At 39.3% G+C, this 23,712-nt stretch overlaps 1 protein-coding gene across 1 annotated transcript; it reads right to left on the reverse strand.

The window, feature by feature from the left end:
- Nucleotides 1–196: 196 nt before the first annotated feature.
- LOC149029906 (chorismate synthase) lies at nt 197–23,635 on the reverse strand. Its single transcript, XM_089142224.1, has 10 exons — nt 23,386–23,635; nt 22,504–23,266; nt 22,288–22,386; nt 21,802–22,010; nt 12,819–13,012; nt 12,423–12,531; nt 11,965–12,284; nt 3,777–4,227; nt 1,755–3,335; nt 197–1,153 (listed from the first exon to the last, which is right to left on the reverse strand). The coding sequence occupies exons 2-10, from the start codon at nt 22,569–22,571 to the stop codon at nt 1,011–1,013; spliced, it is 3,174 nt and encodes a 1,057-aa protein (XP_088998350.1). The 5' UTR covers nt 22,572–23,266; nt 23,386–23,635; the 3' UTR covers nt 197–1,010.
- Between the last annotated feature and the right edge of the window lie 77 nt (nt 23,636–23,712).

A 23,712-nucleotide genomic window follows, 5' to 3' on the forward strand; every position in this document is an offset into this window, starting at 1 on the left:
ACGGTTTTTTTTTTCATTTGGGGTATACAAAGAAAATCCAAGACACTGTATAATTAGGTAGTTTATGAAAAAAGAAGTAAGTTAGTTATCGATAAGAGCAATGAATAAAGATGAACAAGTTGTGGGTTTTGATTGATATGACGTTTTTAACGAAGAAAAAATAGAAGAAGAGAAAAAAGAAAACAGTGGAATGAATCAAATGATTGAACGAGGGTTCGATGAATATATATGAAGGGAATAGGAACTCGAAATTTTTCATATTCTTTTTGGGTTGCTATATTCTATTATTTATACATTGTTTAAAAAAATGAAGAAAAAAAAATTAATATGTGAAGTAAAATGACAATTAATAAGAAAATCAATACTGTTATTTTTAGAAGTCGGGTATGACATTAAGTGCATGTTTAATGTAGGGGAAAATGTCATTTTTTCTCTCATACAATTACGTTCAGATACGGGTATTAATACGAAAACCAGTACACGTATTTTCTGTCTATGGTGGTGAGTGGAATGCAGCGGGTGGGAGGCCTGGTGCAGCGTGTGGGTCACTCAGCGTAACTGTGTGAGTTGCCTGCACATGTGCAGTGAGGAGAATGAATTATATCAATTGTAAGGGAGGGGGGGTAAGAAGAAATGCACCCAGAAGAGATGAGGCTTCTTCCCAGCGGTGTTCCTTTGCACTGCTTCTCCCTGTGATGCCCCTCCAGTGACAATTTTGCTACCATGTTGCTAAATTTTACCGAAATTGACTCCTTTTTCGATTTCATAGTTCTAATATATAGTTGAACCCAAAAAAAAAAAAAGTTATGATATATACGTATATATATTTTTTTTTCAATTATGAAGTAAAGGAATTGCAAACCCAAATTCACACACCATATGCCGATTACAAACGTAATTCAATATATAATACATACAAGACTCAAAGCCCCCGCCTTTGCCGCAAGGATTTGCCATCCAAATTCAAGGTGAACCACGAAGACCAATCCCACCAATAATGTTTTGATCTACTATCTATATCTGAAGCCCATATCGAGTTCATGACCGTAGTTCCCCATGTTATGACCTGGGGGAGCAGCAGGATATACCTGTTTTGAGTTTGCTCTTAATTCCATCTCAAACAGCCGTTCTAGTGCTTCAGGATGATTGTTCTCTGCAACAAAAACACCAGGAGTCATAAGATACACCACGATAAAATAAAAACATCAGTGAAATTGATTTCCCAAGAACATAAAATTATGGACAAGCATGCCCACTTGGTAGCATTACAGAAAATGCCAGAAAGGGGGTGGGGAAGAGGAATTCTGGAAAACAAGAAGATTTTGGACGTTTATCATTTGCTACAGACACAGAAGAGAGTAATACCAGTTCCCCAGTCATTTTACTCAATTGGCTTTGCTAATGACTGGTTTGTAATGCAATTGCTAGCAGACGGAAGAGAAGACAGTATGTATCACTGGATTTTAATAGTTAAACTACAGGCTAATAGACCAACGAGTAAACCCATATCAACAAACATTATGGGTACACGACTGCACCACAGTACAGATGATCTCACCAGTGGTCTCCAAAAGGAAAGAGAAAGAGGAGAAATAATTGCAAAATGCTACATCAATCAACATTAAATACTCTACTCTTATAGCCCACAGCCCACATGGTGCCAAAATAAAATGGTAACAATGCACTCCAAGATAACCACAGAAAACAGGAAAAGAGAAAATATAGAAATTAAAAAGAGTGAAGTTTTCGTTTACCAGGCATTGGAATCCCATGGCCACTATAGTTCCGTTGTCGATGACTTACGGGAAAACCTTGCATTGGATTCATCTCCGGCATGTAACCAGGCATTTGATTAAAGGGATGAGGAGGCAGAGGAGAACCTCTGGGTAGTGCCTGAACGAGGTGCGGCGGTGGTAAACCATTTGGCACATGCATCTGCGTTAACAGTGAATGATGATGTGGCGGTGGAAAACTGTTTGGTGCAGCAGATGCATGTGGGAAAGGAGGGTGGCGAAACATATTTGCAGGAAAGTGATGGTGTGGAGGTGGGTCATGATGGATAATGTTCTCTGGACCCATGTATTTTATTGGAGAATTCATATGAGCACGGTGAGCTTCTAACAAATGGAGAAACGGTCTTCCATGATTCATTGTGGGATGAACTTGAGGAGATGATGCCTGTCCATGTAGATTATGATATGGAATCTGTGGATCCACCATATCATAAGGACCACGAAGAAATGGAGGACTTTCCAAACCTGGCACTTTAGACCTTTCATCTTTAAGATTAGCATTCAGAGCTGCCAATTTATCAGCAATATCAACTGGTGTGCTTGAGGAAGATAACAACTTATCTTTAATTGCATTAAAAGCAGGCATAAATGCAGCATTTTGGGTGTTCACTGGATCACCTACTGTGATCAAGCTGTCCTCCTCGGGCAGTTTAATTTCCTTTGTACTGTCAGTTCTTTCTTCAAAGCCATCAGCAGCACCAAACTTCGACCCTAAATCAATCTGTTTGGGATCATCAAAGCCTAACCAATGCCCCTCAATATTGTCAGATTTTACTTTTGATGCCAAATAATTACCCTCAGTACTGCTGTTTCCCAATCCAAACTCGCCAACCGTAGAAGAAAACATACCATGAGGCTCTGAAACATCAGTTCTTCTGCCCCCACCAGTTGATGACCCTCCTTGTATTGATACTGGTGCTCCTACTGATTGCAGCTCCTTCATGAAGGCTGTCCCAAACAGTGTTTCAAGGGTAAGTGTCTGTTCAGAGTTTTGAATGTTTTCTGCATTCTCCTTATTGGATTCATGAACCGCAGGGCCATGACTTCCCACCCCAAAAATATGAGGTTTGTCTGAGGGCACATCAAGATTGGGCAATGGTGCTGGATCTTTCATGCTAGTACCTTTCTGCAACAAAGAAAGGAGATGCTGAGATGCACCATTGTCAACATCAGCTTTTGACTGTTCAAGTTTTATATCTGTTACACTCCAGGGTTGCACAGAGTGTGGCAGAGCTGAACTCGTTCCATTTATCTCTTGAAGCATAGACTGTTCAAGGTCTTCACACGTAAGCACTCCCTGATTGGTGCCTGACCTATGAAGGTTCACAGCTTCAGATGTTCCAACAGGTGCAGAAGTAGCAGCCGTAGTAATAAACATGTTTGCAAGTACATTGCTTTCAAAAGGAATTACTGGTGGGACATGCTCCACGGTTTTTTCATCCGGAACTCCAGACACCTGAGATCTGCCTCTATCTTTAGTTGCAATCAGTGAAAGTAAATCCCTACGTTTGGTACCAGAGAGATCATCTACTGGCTTATTTTCTGCAGTTAAGACCAAAAATTGAACATGTTAGTGTTATATCATAATCAATGGTCCTTAACACTCCAGATCATGGTTTGAATATCCACCGAAGTGTTGCAATTGGTCGAAATGTTATGACATGTGAATCAAGAGGTACTTAACATCTCAGTTTTTTTCCTGCAATGAACCATATGTTGGTGCTATTTTGGGGTTGTATTTGGGGACTTTTTGGCCATTCAGTGCCATATTTCATGCGGTTGGTGGTGGTATGTTTTGGTTCTAGCAGGGACTAAATCCCACATAGAGCCGAAATCTTAGCATCCAGGTGTATATATACACACATGTGTGTATGCTTGGAAGATAATTTTCAACTCCAAGAACATAGATATCAAATTTTCTTTCTTCACTATCTAATCAAACCATTTCTTGTAATTATGCATTAAATACTGATATGGGACTACCTTCTTCGAGAAACCACTGAGCAAATTTTGATGATTGGAAGGGTTCAGAGCTCCGTGATTCATCTGCTGTAATATCATGACCAACAGTATTAGCCGTTAAAGCATTGCCAAACAGCTTCTCAAGGATTGAATTTGAATTATCCTGTGCAGCTGTATTTACTATCTTATGCCCAGTCAATTTGTCAGAATGTATTGTCGTAGCTTTACATGGTTCAGAACTTTCACACAATGAATCAACAGTAGCTGAGTTGTCAGAAACTTCTGCAGATGAAGCAGACACAATCCTTGCACTGCCTTCTACTAAGGGAGCAGGAGCACTTTTAGTCTCACAATGTTTCTCACTGGATTCCATGCAATTTGATTGTTTCTCATCATGATTATCACGAGTCCCATTTGCCACTAGATTATCCTCAACATGCTTAACACTATCCCCAAATCTGACATTCCCAACCTGTGGAAAAATTAATGTGGCAGATATCAACAGATAAAAAGAAAAATTAGATTATTTTAATGGCAATTTCTGGGTACAAGTCTTGTCCATCAGAAATTTGAGCGTTCAGAAGTTTAGACAAGCAACAAATGATTAAAAACATAAAAGACAACCTATGCATATGCAAATAAATCAAACTTCTTTCTAGATATACTATTCAATAACAGTAAATTACTCATTTAGTGTGTTTCAATGGGACAGAATTGGTCGCTGAAATTTGGTTCTGCTATTTGGAAATTAAAAAAGAAAAAGAAAAGGGCAATAGAAAAAATTAGTACCCCATGGTAACAACTAGACTGAATGCACAGGGGAAAACACTAGCAAAAAGCATCTCAAAAACTAATACTCTTTCTATACAGAAATTCTAGTACAAAAAGTTACAACTGATCATAGAGAAATGGGATCATTTTCACAAGATAAATTAAAGAAAAAAGATCAGGGAAAAAACTAATGAAGATGATCATGATGAATGATGACGGCAGCACCAAAAATAGCAACCATTGCAAGGCAGTGTCAGATTTGCAAATCAGCTTTCCATAGTTAATTCATGGTTAACTTCTTTTTTTCCTGTACTACAAGAACCCTACCATTTGAAATTTTCCCATCACCTATTCACCACATAGTAAAAGGTGTCTGTAAACACAAAATCTCAGTATAATCAACTTACTTTCACGCTCCATTACTCCCCCCCCCCCCCCCCCCAAAAAAAAAAGGAAGCTCCCCTGGATCTGTATCACACCCAACATTTCTATTGGAGCCTTACAGTCTAGATATCTAGTAGAGGTTAAGTTCTAGAATACAGATAACCAACAAGATCCTCCTACATGGGCTTGGCGTAAAGAGGAAATTAGTACCCTAACGGTTAAGGTATGGCCATATGGGTCATGCATGGGTGTTATGGCACACTTAATCTACCCAATAAATAAAAATACACTGATTATCAACACACCACCATGGCTTGATAAGAAGTGTATTTTGGATCCTTATCACTATTTACGTTTTCAAATAATGCAGATCGGGCCTTGTGTACAAATGGTCACTGGCTCAAGTCCCAAAAAAGTCTCTACGAAAGCAGAGGTAAGGCCGCGTACTTTATCACCTTCCACAGAAAAAGCAGATCCCCCATCCAATGAGGTCCATCTTCTGAAGCTGCAATACCCATCCACAACTCTCCTTCGACATAATTGAGTTCCCTGCAATTATGTGTACCCTTGTATGGTAGTTTCATCTTTTCTCTTTTATTTACTTGCAATTTCAAATTAATCCAAACATTGTTGGTTACTATACTGTGGTGCCTACTTAATAATTTTGATCTTCTGTATTAATCCATTGGATTGGATTTTATTTTAAAGAGCTAATCAACACTCAAAGACCTGGATTGGAACACCAGTTACATAAAAGGTTCGGTGTTACAAATTTTGTTGCTAGTGATTACAGGTTAATTTCTCTGTTACATTGTCAGCCAAGTGATGCAGACTTAGGGGATGATCTGCTAGGGATTCACATAGAGAGTGGTATAAGAAGGGATGAAGATCACATAAAGAGGGCCGGAAGGAAGAAGAGGAGTATACACACACCACCAACTCCAACCACATAGGCTCGTCACAAAAACAAACTCAATATACATTAAGATTTTTTACACGTGGATCCTCTTAGTAAAACATTAATTAATGTTGGGTCCCCTTAGTGCAATAATTTACATTTGGGTCTTATGGCAACTAACACCTTTTGATAGGTGTTCAGTTTTTAATAAAATGACTAAAATACCCCTCCACACACACACAGCCCCACCCCCTACCTCCCGGACACACCCAGCTCCCTGCTGGAAATCACCCACCACCAGCCCCACTCTACTGAATCACCCACCACACAATTTTTTTAAAAAGTCCCCATCACCATTTTCAGGGAATTTTGGAATCCTCTTTCAATTCTTCATCTATTGCTACAATTGGCGGAGCCTCCACCAAATGCTCAAATGGAGCCTCCAAAAACACACCTTAATGGCTTCGATTAATGCCCAGCTTTCGGCGATTTGCTATGGGGAGTAGCAGAGAAGGGAAGGAATACGCCGTGTGTTTAATGAGAGCAGATGACGGTGACAAAATCAGAGAATTGCCATGCAAGCATGACTTAGAAGTAGTTGGATCATTGGTTGGAGAAGGAACAGGTGACATGTCCCTTGTGCAGAAGATTTGTGTTGCCTGAAGATGTTGTGTTGAAGCATAGCCAGATGAGATTAGAGAAGAGTTAAAGAGGGATTCTCTTTTGTATGTACGATGGTAACTGGTTGAAGCCACAACCAAATGTAGAGACATCCAAATCAGAATCAGAACCTCTTTGTGATTTTCTAGAAATGGTGATGGGGATTTTTTTTTTTTTTTTTTTTTTTTTAAATAGTGTAGTGAGTCATCTTCAGCAGGGTGGGGCCTATGGTGAGTGATTTCCGGCAGGGGGGCTGGGTGTGGGTGGAAAAGGTATTTTAGTCATTTTACGAACAAACTTAACACCTTTCAAAGGGTGTTAGTTGCTATGGGGCCTAGATGTATTTTATTGTTCTAAGGTTACCCAACATTAGTTTACGTCCTACTAAGAAGACCCACACATAAAAAACTCTATATTCAATTTGAATCTAACCATGGGAGATTACATCATTTATAAAGAAGAACAAAGGCTCCTAAAATAAGACAAACTCTGTAGATAGGGCACTAATTCTAATAAGAAAACTAAAAGATATTAAACTAAGTAAAGACACAATTTCCCCGAAAAGGCAGACCTGATGCCAAAGGCTCCGTACAAGCAGAGTCCAGGAAGCCATTGCGCCAAGGCCCACTTCTCAAGGCTTAAAGACATTATTTCCCCTATTAACACAAGTTCCTAAAATTCCACTAAGCATGACTCAAAACTAGACCTGGTTCATCTCTGCCTGCATACATAATTGTGTACGGATCAGTCCAAGGCACATTATATCTGCAGCAACTCCCCTAGTCAGGAAAGAAAAAAAAATTTGCCCATGAATTTTGTAAAATGAGAGTACCAACACTATTTGACTGGCATACAAAATATCGACTTTGATGGGGGTGATGATCCATCCCATCTCAGGGTCAACCGTCACAATCTGCTAATGCTTGTTAGCAAACTTCTCTTCAATGAGAATCTGATCGTAGGTTTTCAGAATTGACATTGGACTGTCATTCAATCCTTCAATTGCAACTTTGATCAGATTGTTTCAGTATCATCACTTCTGTTTCCCACATCTAATCTGCTTTCTGACGATTGTATCGTACCGATCAATATCCATGAAATGGTGGGTTTTGATAACAATAGCAGAATTACAAATAAAAGAACTCATAAGGGATGGCAGAAGCATAATATAGAAAGTTTGTAAAAGAACTCATAAGGGATGGCAGAAGCATAATATAGAAAAAAGGATGTCAATCTGTTTGCAAAACCAAACCACAACCGACCTTAGAAAACCGTACTGTATTGAACCGCTTAAAAAACGGCATGGTATGGTATTGGTTTTGAGTGTCATACAGACAGTACAAACTAAATAATACCATTTATGCACCAAAACCATGCTGAAGTGTTTACATACCATTTTGAAAGTTCTTTTACTGTTTCTGTACCACTCATGTATCAAAACCGTACCATATTCATTCTGTTTCTGTACCATTTACATACTGAAACCATAATGTACCATTTAATACCATGTTAATAACAATTTTGTACCGAAACCATACTGTACCATACTTTCATGATACGGTAATGAGTGTATATACAAAAACGGTACAGTATGGTTTTCGGTTTGGGTACCGATTTTCTATACCATACTGTATTACTGATACCATACCGTTTGCCATCCTTATATAGAAATGCAAACAAAATACAAAAAGAGGGTGTTAGTATTATATTTGTGGAGGGTCAGCCTTGGAAACTTGACAGAAGATCAAAAGGATGGAGTCTTTTCATCCCATCCCAAATGAAAAGAGAGTACCAAAAATGGATTTTCCCAGCCTTTAAGAGAAATTGACAGAAGATCAAAAGGATGGAGTCTTTCTACTTCTGGAAAATCAGAAAAGAATCAATAAGATTCGATTTGGACAAGGAAACCCCCATCTCATGTCAATTAAATGCTTTTCACTGGCACAATCCCTAGAAGGAGTCAGTTAAAGTTAGAGAGAGGTATAAAGGAGGGCAGTGGGTGATTTGAACTCGAAATCGCCCCTTGGCCAAATCCCTAAGTGGGGCCTGCAAGATGCACCTAAGAAGCCTCCCTAGGCTGGCTGAACCCTCTAGGAGGGGTATTTTGGGCATTTTATGCCCTATTTAGTTGCTGGAACTTAGTTCCAATTCAATTCTAGAGTCCAGTTTGGTCAAGGAGTCTTGATTTGAGTTAGTAGTTGAGTCCTTAGTCCTTTTAAACTTTAGCACATGTGTCAACTAGACTTGTACTTAAATAAAATTTAGCATGCTTATTAGAGTTTTAAGTTAAACTTTTATTTCAGCACATATCCATTAGGAATCCTTAGATCTTTTAATTTTCAGTTCAATGGTTGTGATTATTGTGGTGGGATCCTAATCTATAAAAGAACCTCACTTAGTGTTGAGTTCTTTTTAGTAGGCTACAAATTAAGGCCTACTTGTTCTTTGTAAGTTAAGTCTGGTGAAGTGAACAAGAAATTGAGTTCGGAGGACCCTAGTTCCTGTTTGAAGGGGCCACAATGGATTTCAAGAAAGCATTCATCTTCAATAATCAGCAACCTAGCATTCTTCTTCACTAGTTCCAGCAGCAATTGATAGCAACACCGGGCTGAATCAAGTAAGCACAGCAGCCCCACCCCCTTCCCTCACCTGAGTCCCCCCCCCCCCCCCCCCCATCGCAGCCTTTCCCTTCCCCTCGCTGCCGTGACCTGGCAGCAACCTCCCCAAGCCCCTGTAAGCTTTGCAGCCCCTCCCCCTCATCCCTACAACAACTCAAACCCCTCCCCTGCCTCTCCCCTATTCCTGTGTACCACTTTAGTCTCCTCCCCCTCATCCCTACGACAACTCAAACCCCTCCCCTGCCTCTCCCCTATTTCTGTGTACCACTTTAGTCCCCTCCCCCTTGCTGCCGCAACACAGTAGCAGCCTCCCCAGCCCCTGCAACACCCTTTAGCCCCTGCCCCTGCCCCCTACAACCCTCCCCAGCCCATCCCCCAGCCTCTCCAGCCCTTGCGATAGCCCCCACCCACTTCCCTCTCTCTCTGACTCTCTTTCCCTCCCCTCTCTCACTTGCAGCAGATCTGAAACAGAAAATAAAAGGCAGAAAAGAAAAGAAGAGAAAAAAAAGAAGGAAAGAAGAAAGAAAAGAAGAGAAAAAAAGAAGAAGGAAAGAAGAAAGAAAAAAAAAGAAAAATCCAAATATCCCATATTTAAATCTTCATCTTGGTTATCCATTCCCCATTATTCTATTACCATGCCTCAAAGATTGATAAAAAAACCTACTTTTCCCTTTCCTTCCCAATTATCCCAATCCATATAGTTTTGTTAAAACCCTAACAACCGATAGGTTCCCTAGAAATTATTAGATTATTTGCTGGAAGATTCAGGGCGAATCCTAAATTCTAGGGAAATCCTCTTAGAAACACATCAGTGGGCTTATCCCAACCCATACAGTTTTGTTAAAACCCTAAGAACCCATAGGCTCTTTGTGAGTAGTGGAATAGGAGGGTGAGTAGCTGTTCAAAAGAGAAAAGGGGAGGCAATGGGAACAGGGTTTCTGGTTTCAGCAGGAGATGGACAGAGATGATAAATTTTATTTATTTATCTTTAGCATGTTTGTTGGCAGAACACAAGATGAGAGGGGTTGGCCAAACCCTTCGGAGAGAAAATGAAAAGGCAATAAGAAGCTTTCATTGGGAAAAGCGTGCGTTATAATTTTTTTTTTTGGTCTTTAAACTGCAACTGATTACAGAACAGTAGCAGCAGAAATGGATAAAGAAGAGGAAGGATGGTTTGAGAGAGATTGATGGCAAAGGATGGTAATCTACCATCCTTCAGTTCTGGTACCAAGTTGATGCAGACATGTAGCTGATTGCCATGTAGGGTTTAGAGAGGGAGTGGTAGAAGAATGAGAACAGAAAGATCACATAAGAAGAAGAAAGAGAAGTGAGAGAAGGGTGAAGAAGAGAGCACACCCACACTCCAGTAACACAGGTTCATCACGAACACAAACTCAATTCATGTCGTCAATCTTGCTCCAACAATAGAAATTCGATCATGTACACCTAAAAATAAATAAATTTATTAATTAAAAGACTTCTAAAATAAAACTGCCTCTCTAATATATGGATCAGTCCAAGGCAGTGTGTATCATCTACAGCAACAAGAGATTAGTTCTTGATGTGACCCTAGGAGGACTGAGGGTGGGCCAAGGCTGCAGGACCTGTCAAGAACAAACTCAAATTAGGGAAGAGTAGGACAGGGTTGGTCGGGGCTTTGCTCTCAGATCTCTCTTTATAGATAGGGATGAATGATGAGTAGGGGATGGGTCAACAGTGGCTTGTTACAAGTTCGGCATGATTCCGGTGAACAGAGATATGTTTCATGAAATCACCTAGGGTATTACAGTTTTACGGATTAGGACAGCATTTAGGATTACCAAAATTTCAGACCAAGGATCCACTGGTTGGATGGCTTGAAACATGGATTGAGTCTAGGATATGTGGTACATTGATGATGCAACTATTGGACAGATCTGATGGTTAAGACTGCAGTAGATCTAAGATAATGTTAGGTGTGCTCGATAATATCAATCTCAAGAAAAGGGGTTTCCCCCTGGTTTTTGAAGAGGGAAAAATGGGGCTGAATGGGGAACATGAAGGGGATCTGCAGGATAACTCCTAGTGGAAATTAATGGACAGAATGCTGGTTGCAGGTCTGCTTTTGATGGTGGATTGATGGTGGATTTATGGGGCTTCTTGAGAGAGGGGGAAAAAAACTATAAAAGAGGCGGGGACTGCAAGTCCTTCACCAACAGCAGCTTCTATGGCAGATCTTCACACTCCACAGCTCTCTTGGACTTCAAACAAGGGACTGGCAGCAAATTGGACTAGAACACCATTAAGTTAATACATGGACCTTAAACAACATGCACATTCTGTCTGGACTTGAAGCACTAGACAGATCTCTCACCGATAAGAAAGGCAGCAGCCAACAGTTGCAGTTAGCAATTTCAACTCTGTGCATTCTATTCTCGATGATGGAATCATCATGACCTAATTTTGAATGCACCCTAGATATCCCCATTCTAGGCCCATAAAGGATACTCATTACAAATTAAACCAATAGGATCCAAGGCCCATAAGGTATATAACCCGACCATAGGCATATTCTTAGAAATAAGCCCACGTTGGTGGTGGATCTGCATTAGTTTTGGGTCTGGGATTTGAGGCACCAAAGTTTCCTAACTTAAGTTAGGAATGGTTAGGTTAGAATTGTTAGATATCCCAATATTCACTTTCTATTGAGGTCTACGTCAGTTTCTGTTTCAGGAGTTCTTAATGTAGCCTTCTCATGATGCTATATAGAGATCCATTTGTAAGGTCAGTGTGTGCAAATTAGTCGTACATTACAAAGAAAGAAAACCAGCCATATTAGCAAGAATTTTTGCAGGCAGTAATATTTTGAGGCAAAAAAATTCTGAAAATGTGTGGTTACCTCTTCAGCAGGTGAAGGAATTGGTGTTTTTGATCCAAGATTCTTCTCCACAATAGAGCTCATAAAACCTGGGGGTACAAGTGGTCTGGCTGCAGGAGTTTGTGTCGGAAGAGATAATCTAGAAGAATCATTTTCTGAAACAAATGGTACAACAGAGGTTTGCGATATAGTATCTTTATCAGAAAGCTTCTTTTCATCTTGAGAATGATCCAACAATGCTGTGACATCTGTGTCAAAAATTTGTTTCTGTCTGTCTGGAACCTGTTTCTTTTTCTCTTGGAATAATTTTTGTTGTTCCTTCCTCATCATCTCGAAAGAAGCTGGTTAACAAAAAGTAGAGAAGGTAAATTTTGAGCAGTATCTATTTTACACACAAACAAAAGGTCACAAAGACTTGCAAAACCAGAACAAGGGATGGTTTAAGGCAAAATACCAGGCAACTGAAATGTGAATATTACCTCTTCTTTTTCTCTCCTCTTCTTCCCTATCCTGACTAGAGCATTGAGCTGAACCAAATGTTTCTTCATTAACCAAATCAGTGGCATTCCCTCTACCGTGAGGTACTGCCTGGAAGGAGAGGAACCCAGGGGGTTAAAATGAAACATCATATACTTTCAAATTCTAGTAATCGCAGCAAAATGCAGATGGACTCTATTCTCTCTAACTATTCATCAATTTTCACTTGCTTTGCCAATAGAAAATTTTAAGCATCATAAAACAATAAAACATGCTATGATTGTCAAAGATAAAATCAAGAACCAAAAGAACTAGACTGCCAATCTGCAAAAGCAAGCAAGACTAGGAGATACAAGCAGTGTAAAAAAATTAAAAAATAAAAAAAAAAAAAAAAAAACCTTGTAAGGGCGTGGGGGTTGATATGGTTCGTTACTCCTAGGGAGTTGATAATGACCATTCCCTCGAACCTTTGGAGCTGAGGCCCCTGTTGCATATCCAGGTGGTCTTGGAAAAGCACCACTTCCTAGAAGACCATCATGCTCTGAATTTTGCCAAGAACGTCGAGCTTGGTTACCAAAACGTCTTCCAGAGTCTGCATAACAAAATGAAACATTAAGTAGAACACAGAATTGATCTAAACCTATCTTCTAGTGTGTCATTACTGAAAAGCCATAATCATAAAACTTCAGCAGCGCTCTAATTGAATGGTGCCCTTCATAATACTAGCAGACACTATCTAACTAACAACAACCAAGAAACTGTTTAAATAATTAACAAGTTGGCCCCAGATAGTCCACCTTAGGCATGCAAAACCTCATTGTTACAAAGACACATAGTCACCGTAAAGAAGATGAACAACAACAGGGTGAAGTTAGATCCAAGAATACAACAGAATGTCAAAGGCAACTAAAGAACAAGAGAAATCCAATCAAGGCTTGCCAATGTTAGCATCTCTCCTCCCTAACTGCTCTCCTCTTTACTTACCTGTGCTGCAGCTAGGCTCCTTAGATGAAAGAGTGATATTTCAGGCACCTTCCAACTAAACCAAGTTTTGGCTGGTTTCTTTCAACGACCATTCATGAGTTATAGTTTTAGGCTTAGTGGGTTCTTTTTTTTAATATTCCTTGTATCCTATTGGAATGGATAGGTCTATAATTCCCAGCCAGATCAGTTCATTTAGAGGTGTAGTCCCAATAGGATTTGACTTTATTAACATGCACAGGAAGCTCCCCAGTCTACTTCCACTTAGTTTTCCTATAGTCAATACAATGAAAGTTTTTACCAAAAAAAAAAAAGAAATATGATGAAAGAATTATAGTTTTTAAAATATGTTGGCCGTAAGCAGCCAAACCCTGATTTGAAGAAATAATGCTTTTGACTTCCGCATCTATGGGCTGTGAGAGACAGGTTCCTGCCACTGTAAGAAAATACTACTCAGTGAGACTCTGAGGTTGACTCGGGAGATTCTAGTCAAGATCAGGTGGAAAATACTCTTATATTTTTCTTCTTGTGTCTTGTGGTGACAACTGAAAAGTACAGCCCTATTACTCTGATTTCTTCCCTAGTTTCTGGTAGGATAATTATAGGCTTCATATTTGTAAACATTGAGAATAACCAGAAATCATTTGGATTCAGTTTTATTGCTTTACATACTCCTAGCAACACCCCTATATTAGATGTGTGTCTGCTGAAAGTAGGAGACCTTCATTAGGGGCAACTAGCCCTTCTATGGACTCAAATTTGGATAATTCCCCAATCAAAGGGCATACCAATGTTCCCACAACAACCATCCACCCCTTGGCCCAACTTAACAGAGTCTGCTACATGCCTAGAAGATATGATAATGATAACAAGAAAGAAGTAACTAGGAGAGTAAAAATAAGAAGGGGAAAGGTCATGCATCACTGAAAGAAGCTCTAATAGACCCTTCTAAAATACATATCTCCTGTTAACCACACAACATTCTGCTCTAGGTCTTCACAAAAAACAGCAACCGGACATCAAAATCCAACTAAAAGGGGTCTACCACATGGATATTTGATACCCAATCAGCTCTATCTGAACTAGGAACAAGGCCTAAACTAAGCATGACTTTCTCTACCACTTCTCTAATATTACCTTAGCCTGCCTCGTTCTATCAGTTCCCTCAGTCAGGATCATGTCAATCCTGCAAACTAGGGCTTCTTAAGCCTCTGCTGGACATGACCATACCACCTCAAACGACTCTCTCTCTCTCTAAGTTTATCTTGTACCAGAGCTACAGGCAATCAAACTTCAAGTTCTATAAGTAGTATTAGAAAATTGAATTATAACTATCGATTCTGACATATGTAATACAATGAATTACTAGAATGCAGATTGCTGAAATTTGGGGGCCATAACTTTGGTCGTGAACCTTTTACTAGAACAAAACATAGAAAGTGATGTGAACCAGATCCAGGGCCACTCTAGGGGCTGAAACAGGGTCTAGGGTGGCAGCCCAACACTCTATGCCCTACAGGAAATTTCACATAGGGGCCTTTTGGTCTGTTCAAGTTGAGCCCAATTAGGGTTAGTAGGACCCAGTATGTTAGTAGGATTCCAACTATACTTTTGCTTTTGAATTTGGTTTAGTTTTCGACAAGTTATGGATGAGTCCCAGTCACATTAGGAGTCCCAACTGGAGAGGGATTACCTCATTTGTAGTCCAATTTCCAGGAGGAGTCTAGTCCTACTCAGGCTTTGTAATTTGAATCATTCTAGGATATGTTTTAAGTCAAAATCCAAGTTGGTCTTGTCAGATGTAGAATATTATTAGGAATCTAGTCCTATTTTTATTTTGCTATTTAAATCAGTCCTTATTGAGAATGATGTAAGACTAGTTAGGAGTGATTAAGTTGGAATCTTATCTTAAAAAGGATTCCTTCTTAGAATGGAAGTCGTCCTGATTTTGCAATTTTCTTTACTAGGAGTTCTCTTTTCAAGAAATGTTTGTTTTGCCTCTAAGTTGAGTCCAGGTAGGAGTCCTTCAATGCAGGCTATAGTTACCGCCTAACTCATGTAACCAGGACAATTTATGTGGGAAAAAAATTTGATGGAAGGAGATTGAGGCTGGGATAAGGTCCCTAGGAGTTTCCAGTGCAGGGAGAGCCTGCGGCAGCTAGGTTGATTGTTTCTTTTTCGTTCAGTCTTCACTCAGAACCTCATAATCTAGTAAGTAAACATCCCCAGCACCTCTCTTCTTCCCCTACCATCATACCCTTCTTCTCCTTTCTGCACCCCTGTGGCCCCTCTTCTTCCTCACCAAACCCTAAACTTCAATATTACCAATCCCCCCAAATCCCATCCTCTTTAGGAAGCCTCACCCCCTCTTCTCCTCCAAAATTCTAAATCTCATATCACCCATCTATTATTTTTATTTTTTTCTTGAATTTTCAGGAATTTTCGGACTTTTCAAGAAACCTAAAATTCAATGTCATATCTACAGCAGTCTAGATCTATCCCAAACTTTGGAACCTCATCCCCCCAACCCTAGTGACCTTCCATCCCAATTTCAGCCTTATCAGACCAACCAAACCCTAGTCTAAGTTGTAATTCCTTTGCTGCCCTAATTTCCCAAAACCCTGGACTTCTAGAATTCAAATCTAAAACCAAAAACAACAAGGTTCAGGTTAATATTTCATTCACTATATAAATCTCCAAACCCTAGCTGAACCTAGTAAGCCATCCCTTCAAACCCTTCAAACCCAAAACAGCCCTAAACCCCTAACCGCAGCATTTTAGAGGATCCTAATGGCTGCTGATTCTCCTTATTAGATCCTGGATTCTTGCCTCACCAAGTAAGGTTTATATCACTCTCCCTCTCTTACTTAGCTCCTTCCGCACAGTTTTTCTCTTTTCTTTCTGTCACTCCTTCAGTCTTCTTCTCCCCAACTTTTCCCTTAGTTCCAAATTCATCTTCATCAAGCATTGTCGAAAAAAAAAAAAAAATTTGTGGACAAATCCATGTCAATATATGTGTACATGTAATCCAGCAGGGCAACAGTCGAATTTTAGTAATGTGGAGTGACAGCTCCATCTGATGCAACGACTGTCAGTTAGGCTTAGGAAGGACCAAATACAAAAATTTTGGGTTTATTCAAACCCACATAACATTGCCACATCGTCCAAATTTCAGAAATAAAATAGGAGACTGATCAGATATACTTGGGATACTTAATTGCAGTTGATTTTGCTGATTTCTAAGAAGACATTTTCCAGATCTATTCCGTGGGTCAAGGAGAAGATAATGATCAGATTGTGTGGACCCAACCTTAGAGATAATTAAGGATTATTTTCATTATTGTAAAGACTAAAGAGGAGGTTTTTACCCAGATTTGTGAAACTTGCCTGAGTACTTTCAATCCAAGAAAGCTGTTGCTTCTTTCTTCCTTTTTTTGGGGGTGTTTTGGGGGGGGGGGGGGGAGGGAGTATATCATTTTAGTCAATTTCTAGATTAGAGATAGGAGTTCTTTGTCTTGAGATATTTTTGTACAAACCCAGGATGTAATTAGTTGAAACCATAAATAGATAAGAGTTAGGAGAGAGTGGCATTCCCGATCCAATTCTATCCTTTTTCTTTACTTCCTATTTTCTTCTTTGTCTAATTCAACCAATTTCATTGTGTGATCTGCTATAAATTCATCAACTGTTGCACAGTTTTTGAAGACCTAATCAGCCAACTATGTTTCAGAAGATCCTGCATGGGGCTACTGAAACACATTTAAAGGAACTTTACATGGAAACATGAAAAGCTTTTGCAAATTCATACTTTCAGGATCTGTACTATAAATGTCAAGAAACAAACTTGGATTCCAAAGTCCCACACCATATTTAACCAAAGGATGCTTGTTTAGTTTCACTTGGACAAAGCTTGAAGATACAGTGGAAAAAAGCAAGCTTACCACCCAATGGAAACACCAAAGTCTTTAGCTGCTTTCATAACTATAACAGCAAACAGAGCCCAAGGCGTCGGAAGGGACCTAGATGTCAAGGCAAGACCAACTAGGTGCTTAGGCAAGACCTTGGCGACTATGGCTTATTTCAGCCTTCCTTGATAAATTGCCAAAGCATGAGTGCTCATTTAAAAACCTGGGTCTTAAAACTGAATACCAATTTATCCAAAGAATATGGATTCCCCCCCCCCCCCCATTTGGAAGTACATTGAAATCCCGCAGGGGAATGGACAGTCTCACCCAACCCAACAATAACAATTAGGTTTAATTCTACCCACCAAGGTTATAAGATCACAGTACCCAATGAAGAAGATTATAGTAAGCTACTTAGAGGAAGGTTTGCTTTCATTTGTGATATGTAAATATACAGTGAATTGCCAATCCCCAGATGAAATCATCCATGGCTGGAGATAGGGGTGCCAATTAGTCCAGCTCCATGGCATCAAAACCAGATCCGCACAAACAAGCTTACTGGCTCCATATCTGACACCCAGCACTGTTAACAACCAGTCCCACTTCATTAGTGTTTCCAACTAAATCAAGAGTGTACATTTCTGAAGCTTTTATAACATTATTTTTTTCAACGTTCCAACTCTTGCAAGTTGCAACAAAGCGTATCATGAGGTCATCACCCCGAGACAAAGAAAACACAACATCATCATCATCAAGCCTTCCAACTAAATGGGGTCAGCCACATGGATTCTTGCCCTCCAATCAACTCTATTTGAGGCCATGCTAGGTACAAGGCCTAAGCTATGCATTTCTCACCACTTCTCTTAAGGTTATCTTATGTTTGCCCGTAGCTTTTCTAATGCTTTCAATCTAGATTATATCACTTCTCCCTACAGGGGCATTTACAGGCCTTCGTTGAACTTGGCCGTGCCATCTCAAACGACTTTCTCGTAGCTTATCACTTATCAAAGCAACTCCCAGACCAACTCTAATATGATCATTCCTTATCTTATCCTTCCTAGTTTTTCCGCTCATCCATCTTAGCATCTTCATTTATGCTACACTAGGTTAATCAATATGATTCTTTTTAACAGCCCAACACTCTGCACCATACATCATAGCAAGTCGAATGACGGTCCTGTAGAATCTTCCTTTAAGCTTTAAAGGAATACGTCGATCACATAAGACCCCAAACGCACCTCTCCACTTCATCCACTTTAATTCTTTACAAAAAAACATCATCCTCTATATCACCTTTTTATTTATGGTTGAACCAAGGTAACTAAAACAATCGCTCAAAGGAATCTCCTTATCATAAAGTTTCACTGCTTCATCGCCCACCCGATCATGACCAAAGTTACAAACTAAACATTCTGTCTTCATTCTACTTAGTTTCAAGCCTTTTGATTCCAAAGCTACTCTCCATGATTCTAACTTGGTATTAATCTCTACTTGAGTCTCATTTATCAACACAATATCATCAGCAAAAAGCATACACCAAGGAACCTCGTCTTGAATGTGTTTGGTTAATCCATCCATTGTAAGTGTAAACAAATATGGCTTAAAGCTGATCATTGATTTAGCCCAACTGCAATAGGAAATTCATTACTTTGTCCTCCCATTGTTCGTACACTTGTCACTGAATCATCATACATATCCTTAACTATGTCCACATATTTACTTCCAACACATTTTTTTTCTAGTACTTGCCAAATTAACACTCTAGGAACTCTATCATAAGTTTTTTCTATGTCAAAAAGTACCATATAAAGTTCTTTCCTACACTCGCTATACCTTTCTATAAGTCTCCTAGTAAGGGTAAATAGCTTATGTTGTAGATCTTCCCAGCATAAACCAAATTGATTCATTGTAATTGTGGTTAATTGTCTCAAACTGATTTTAATTACTCTCTCCCATAATTTCATAGTATGGCTCATCAGTTTAATACCTCTATAGTTATTAAAACTTTAAATATCTCCTCTAGGTCACTCCTGTCTTCTTTATTTGGTAAAAAGTCATTATCTCTTAGATTCTCTTGACAACCAATGAATTAAAATGCTTATATCAAAGAAGAGTGGAGATTTCCTTGAATTTATGTACATACCAACCACTTCTACCATTCCACAGGTTCCAATCACTAGAAACAGATCTGATCCAGTCAGAGACACTACCCGGTCTGCCTCAATAAAGTATCAGATGGGTGGGTGTCAGTTCCTAGTGATGGGACTGTCCCAGTTATGTCACCAATTCCAATCCAAAATTGATACCCCTAGATGGAGATGTTATATCCAACCAAATAAAACAAAGGCAACTCAATGACTAAAACCTAGAACCTATTAGAACTAAGACCTAATGATGAGATAAAACAGGATAGAGGCAAACCCCAAGAATAGAAGAAAAGGCTAAAATCAAAAACATTTATGCAACACCAAAATCAAAAAATTCAAACAACTTCAAATTTATCTATAAAAGAAAAAAAATAAAAAAACCCACCCTAAAACACTTTCCTTTGGTTACAGCATGCAAAACAATCAAGCAAACAAACGCCCCTTTAGATATGATTCACACCACATACGAGGAAAAGAATCTTCGATAAGCATCACTTTCAAACGTCCACGGTCAACACATCAGCACCGTCAAATCATTGTGGTTAATAGCAGAAAAAATCACAATGATTGATTGGTCAAAGTCCCACTGCCAATTTCCGCTTTCCCTTATGCTATGCAATCGTCACCATTTTTGCTACATCTAGGTTTGGAAAAAAAGTGGTTGAGTTCCAAGCTGTAACAAGCTTCATAGATAGGAAGGAAGTTCTAGATTAGAATTATGTGTTATATGTAAGGCAATGGGAACTGTTCTCTGAGTAGATCACCCTTTGGTCTTGAATCATCTCACCACAACATCACGTATGGAACAATATTCACACTTTCTTATTCTTTGGGGGGGGAAACAGAGGCCAAAGAAAATATATAAAAAGACACAAGAATAATCAAGTTATTAATTGCAATAACCGAACATAATAGATAGGGATACTTACTGATTCCCCTTTTTACCATAGCTTATTTAGATATCAAATCCTACACTTTATGAAGGCACTATTGCCCCTTACTTCAAACAGTGTTAACTGTTAGTTCTTGGGCAAAATGTCCATTTTACGCTTCATTTCATAAAACTGATTTTAACTTTAGGGTTTTAAGAAATGGGTGAAAAGAATCTACCATCTTCCTCAATGTCACGAAAGCCAAGAGCCATCAGCCTGAACCAGCAACCCCTTCTTATGCTGCCTTATGCTGCTTGCAACTCTGACGTTTCTGATCTTTAACCAGGAAAAAGCTATTCCCAGGGAACCAAGCCCCTCCCAAACAAAATAAAAGGAAAGCACTTTTAACTAGTTCAAGATAATGGTTCTGGAACTGCATAATAAACAAATTAGGCATACGAATCTATGTCATCAAGGATCTGAATCCACTGAGGCGTCAAAATCCCTATCTCCATCCTCAAACTGTCCCTCTGTCAAGCCAAACCTATCGAATGAGGTGGCAGCACTATAAGAGAAGCAGCGGATAGAGCCTTAGCCATAGCAGCCAGGGAAAGAAAGAGATGCAGTTTTACATACAGGCTCAAATCGAAGTTCAAGAAGAAGAGGAAGTAGAGGGTGTGTATCCCTGATAACTGTAGATCCAAGAAGGCTTCTTCACAAGCTGTAAGAGAAGCATAGGTGCTCATTTAGAGCCCTCTCAATGGAAAGCAAGAGTTGAATATATGGGTCCTCCTGCATCTGGGACTAGATAGAATAACAGACTTCTTTGCTTGGGCTGCTCTGCATTGTAGAGAAAAGTGCTCACAATTCAATTTACCAAGATGGGATTGGGAAACTCATTTTTCTGAACAAAACTTACAAAATTGGTTTCCATTAGTAACTGAACCCCAGACTTATCGAACAGGCAGCGGCAACCGGAAACTTGGCCTTGCAAGAGCTATGATGCCATGGCCAAAGAGTGGGAAAAAGAACAAGGAAATTAAAGAATGAAAGAGCAGAATAAAGGACAGAGAGAGAGGAGAGAGGTTAGAAGGAAGAACAAGAAACTGTGGGTTGTCAAACACAAGTGAAGAAGATGGCCGAAGGGAGAATGTCTTCACCCATCTATTGCACTTAATGGGTTATACTTGGTTTTCTACAGTTTAAAGGATACATAGGTCAGGGGCAAAACAGTAATACAATATCACTCAAGGTTAGTTTGAACATTTTGAAATATATACAGATGCCACATCATCAGTTAACAGACAGCTCTTAATGGCAGGGGACAATAGTAAAATCAAGCAAAGTCTTAAGGTTTGGTTAGTAATTCCAAAGGTACAAGGGATAATTCTGTAATTAAGCTACAATACAGGGAGCATTAGTCATTACGCCTAAAAATTATATACATAATACCGAACCATTAAGCCTTTTGATTACCTGAAACCTCTGAATGCGAGTCGGGATCTTTCTCAATTGAACCAGATGAACGACTATCCCACCTTCCAAGGTTTCCTCTAGAATAATTACTGGAATCAACTCGGGTAGGTGGCGAAGATCCATACTCACCACGTCTGAAACTCTGCAAAGATGAATTTCCAGGATTTCTCTGCCACTCTGGTACGCTACGAGATGCCTCGTCAAATTCACTGTTCCGAATAGAAACACCAAATTTAGAACAGTACTTTACCCAAAACAAAATGAGCACAGAAGCAACAATAAAAACAACAAGTATGATCACTATAAATAGGTAAGTAATACACTTATAAATATGGAGCAAAGGAACAACAATCAACTTCTTTTCTTAATAAGACTATACCTTGATAACTACAATATGGGGAATTTTTCTTCTTTTTTTTTTTTTTTTTTTTTTTTGGGGGGGGGGGGGGGGTAAACACAAAATGGGGAGTTATAGCAGCAGAATACCTGAGTACTGATTGATCAAATCCAGCTGGCAGCTTTTTGCAAACATCCAACTCACTCAAAGACAAAAGGAAATCTCTTGTGTAGGAAATCTTAGACTGCCTGACTCCCATCACAGAAAGAAGAAAAAAAAGAGGCGGGTAAGTAAAATTATCAGAGGAACCCTGAAACAAAATATAAAAACTAAAACATGAAAACTAATGGAACAAAGAGCTTTACTTTTGAGATTTCAGTACACCTTCAACTGCCTGTACTGGTGATCCCCGATAAACTTTCACTGAGCTCATTGTTGGATACTCGGAATACTGCTATCTTCTACCAAATAAGAAACCGCTATCCACAAGACGAAAGCTTTTGGTATTCTTTCAACAAGGAAGAGCACCAATCACCACCAAAAAATTTCAATTACAAGCCAACAATCGTTAAGCCGTGTCTTAAATCCAAACCCCAGGACCAACTACCTTCACGAACGAAGCAATAATTGAAAACTCCCTCGCAATAAAAGTTCCAAGTTTGGATCATCAGCAATTTACCAGGGGATTCCAGTTTAAAAAAAGACCCAGTAAATGCATTCAATTCAGACACCGCAAGAGCTAATCCAAAATTTCCAGCAGAAGAACTCTCCGTTTCCTTGTATCGTTTTCAACGTTCATTAACGCAAATTTCACATATGCCAACCGCCATTGGTATCCTACTGACTACTGTCTCTAAACGACTGGTCCCGTGATTTGATTTATTGATCACTCTCCAAAAAAGATGCCTAATGTTAGAGCGATGGTATGCGAAGCACAAAGACTCGATTAGCAACCCTCAACAAACATATCCGGAACAATATCCTCGAATATCAAACTCAGAATTCAAAAGCAGAAGAAATGATCAATCGTTTATAGCCATCATAAACAGGATGAAATCCGAAATCGAAGCTCAAAATCCCCACCAAGAATAATATCATCCGAAATGCTAAAATCCTGACATGTAACAGCTGCCGAAAGAAGAATTTATATTGAATAATTAATTGCAGGCTCTCATCTCCAAATCGTTGAATTCCACGTTAGGGCAAAATATCTTAGGAAAAAAAATACATTGGAAACGAACAGCTACCTGAATCCAAAGAGAGATGGTAAATCATTCACAAAGACAACGAGGAAAAAGTGAAAACTAGGGTTTCAATCTTCATTCTCTTACTCCTTTCCAAATACTTTTCGATCTCTAAGCGAAATAAGAGAAGAAAACCAGAGCTATAAGTCGCTCCCCATTGCAGAGGCTGTAGAAAGAAAGCAGAGAAATAACGTTCCCCAACCTTCGCAACAGCGAGAAACAATAATGAATAAATTTAGATATAAATTACGCATCAGACTTACAAAGCAGTGAAATGTTTTAAAAACAGAAAAGAGTTGAAAATTGGTGAAAATCTCATTAATACCCAAA

The sequence above is a fragment of the Hakea prostrata genome, chromosome 1 (assembly GCF_041222555.1).
Source record: "Hakea prostrata isolate BN-2017 chromosome 1, UWA_Hpros_2, whole genome shotgun sequence".
NCBI classification, from domain to species: domain Eukaryota; kingdom Viridiplantae; phylum Streptophyta; class Magnoliopsida; order Proteales; family Proteaceae; genus Hakea; species Hakea prostrata.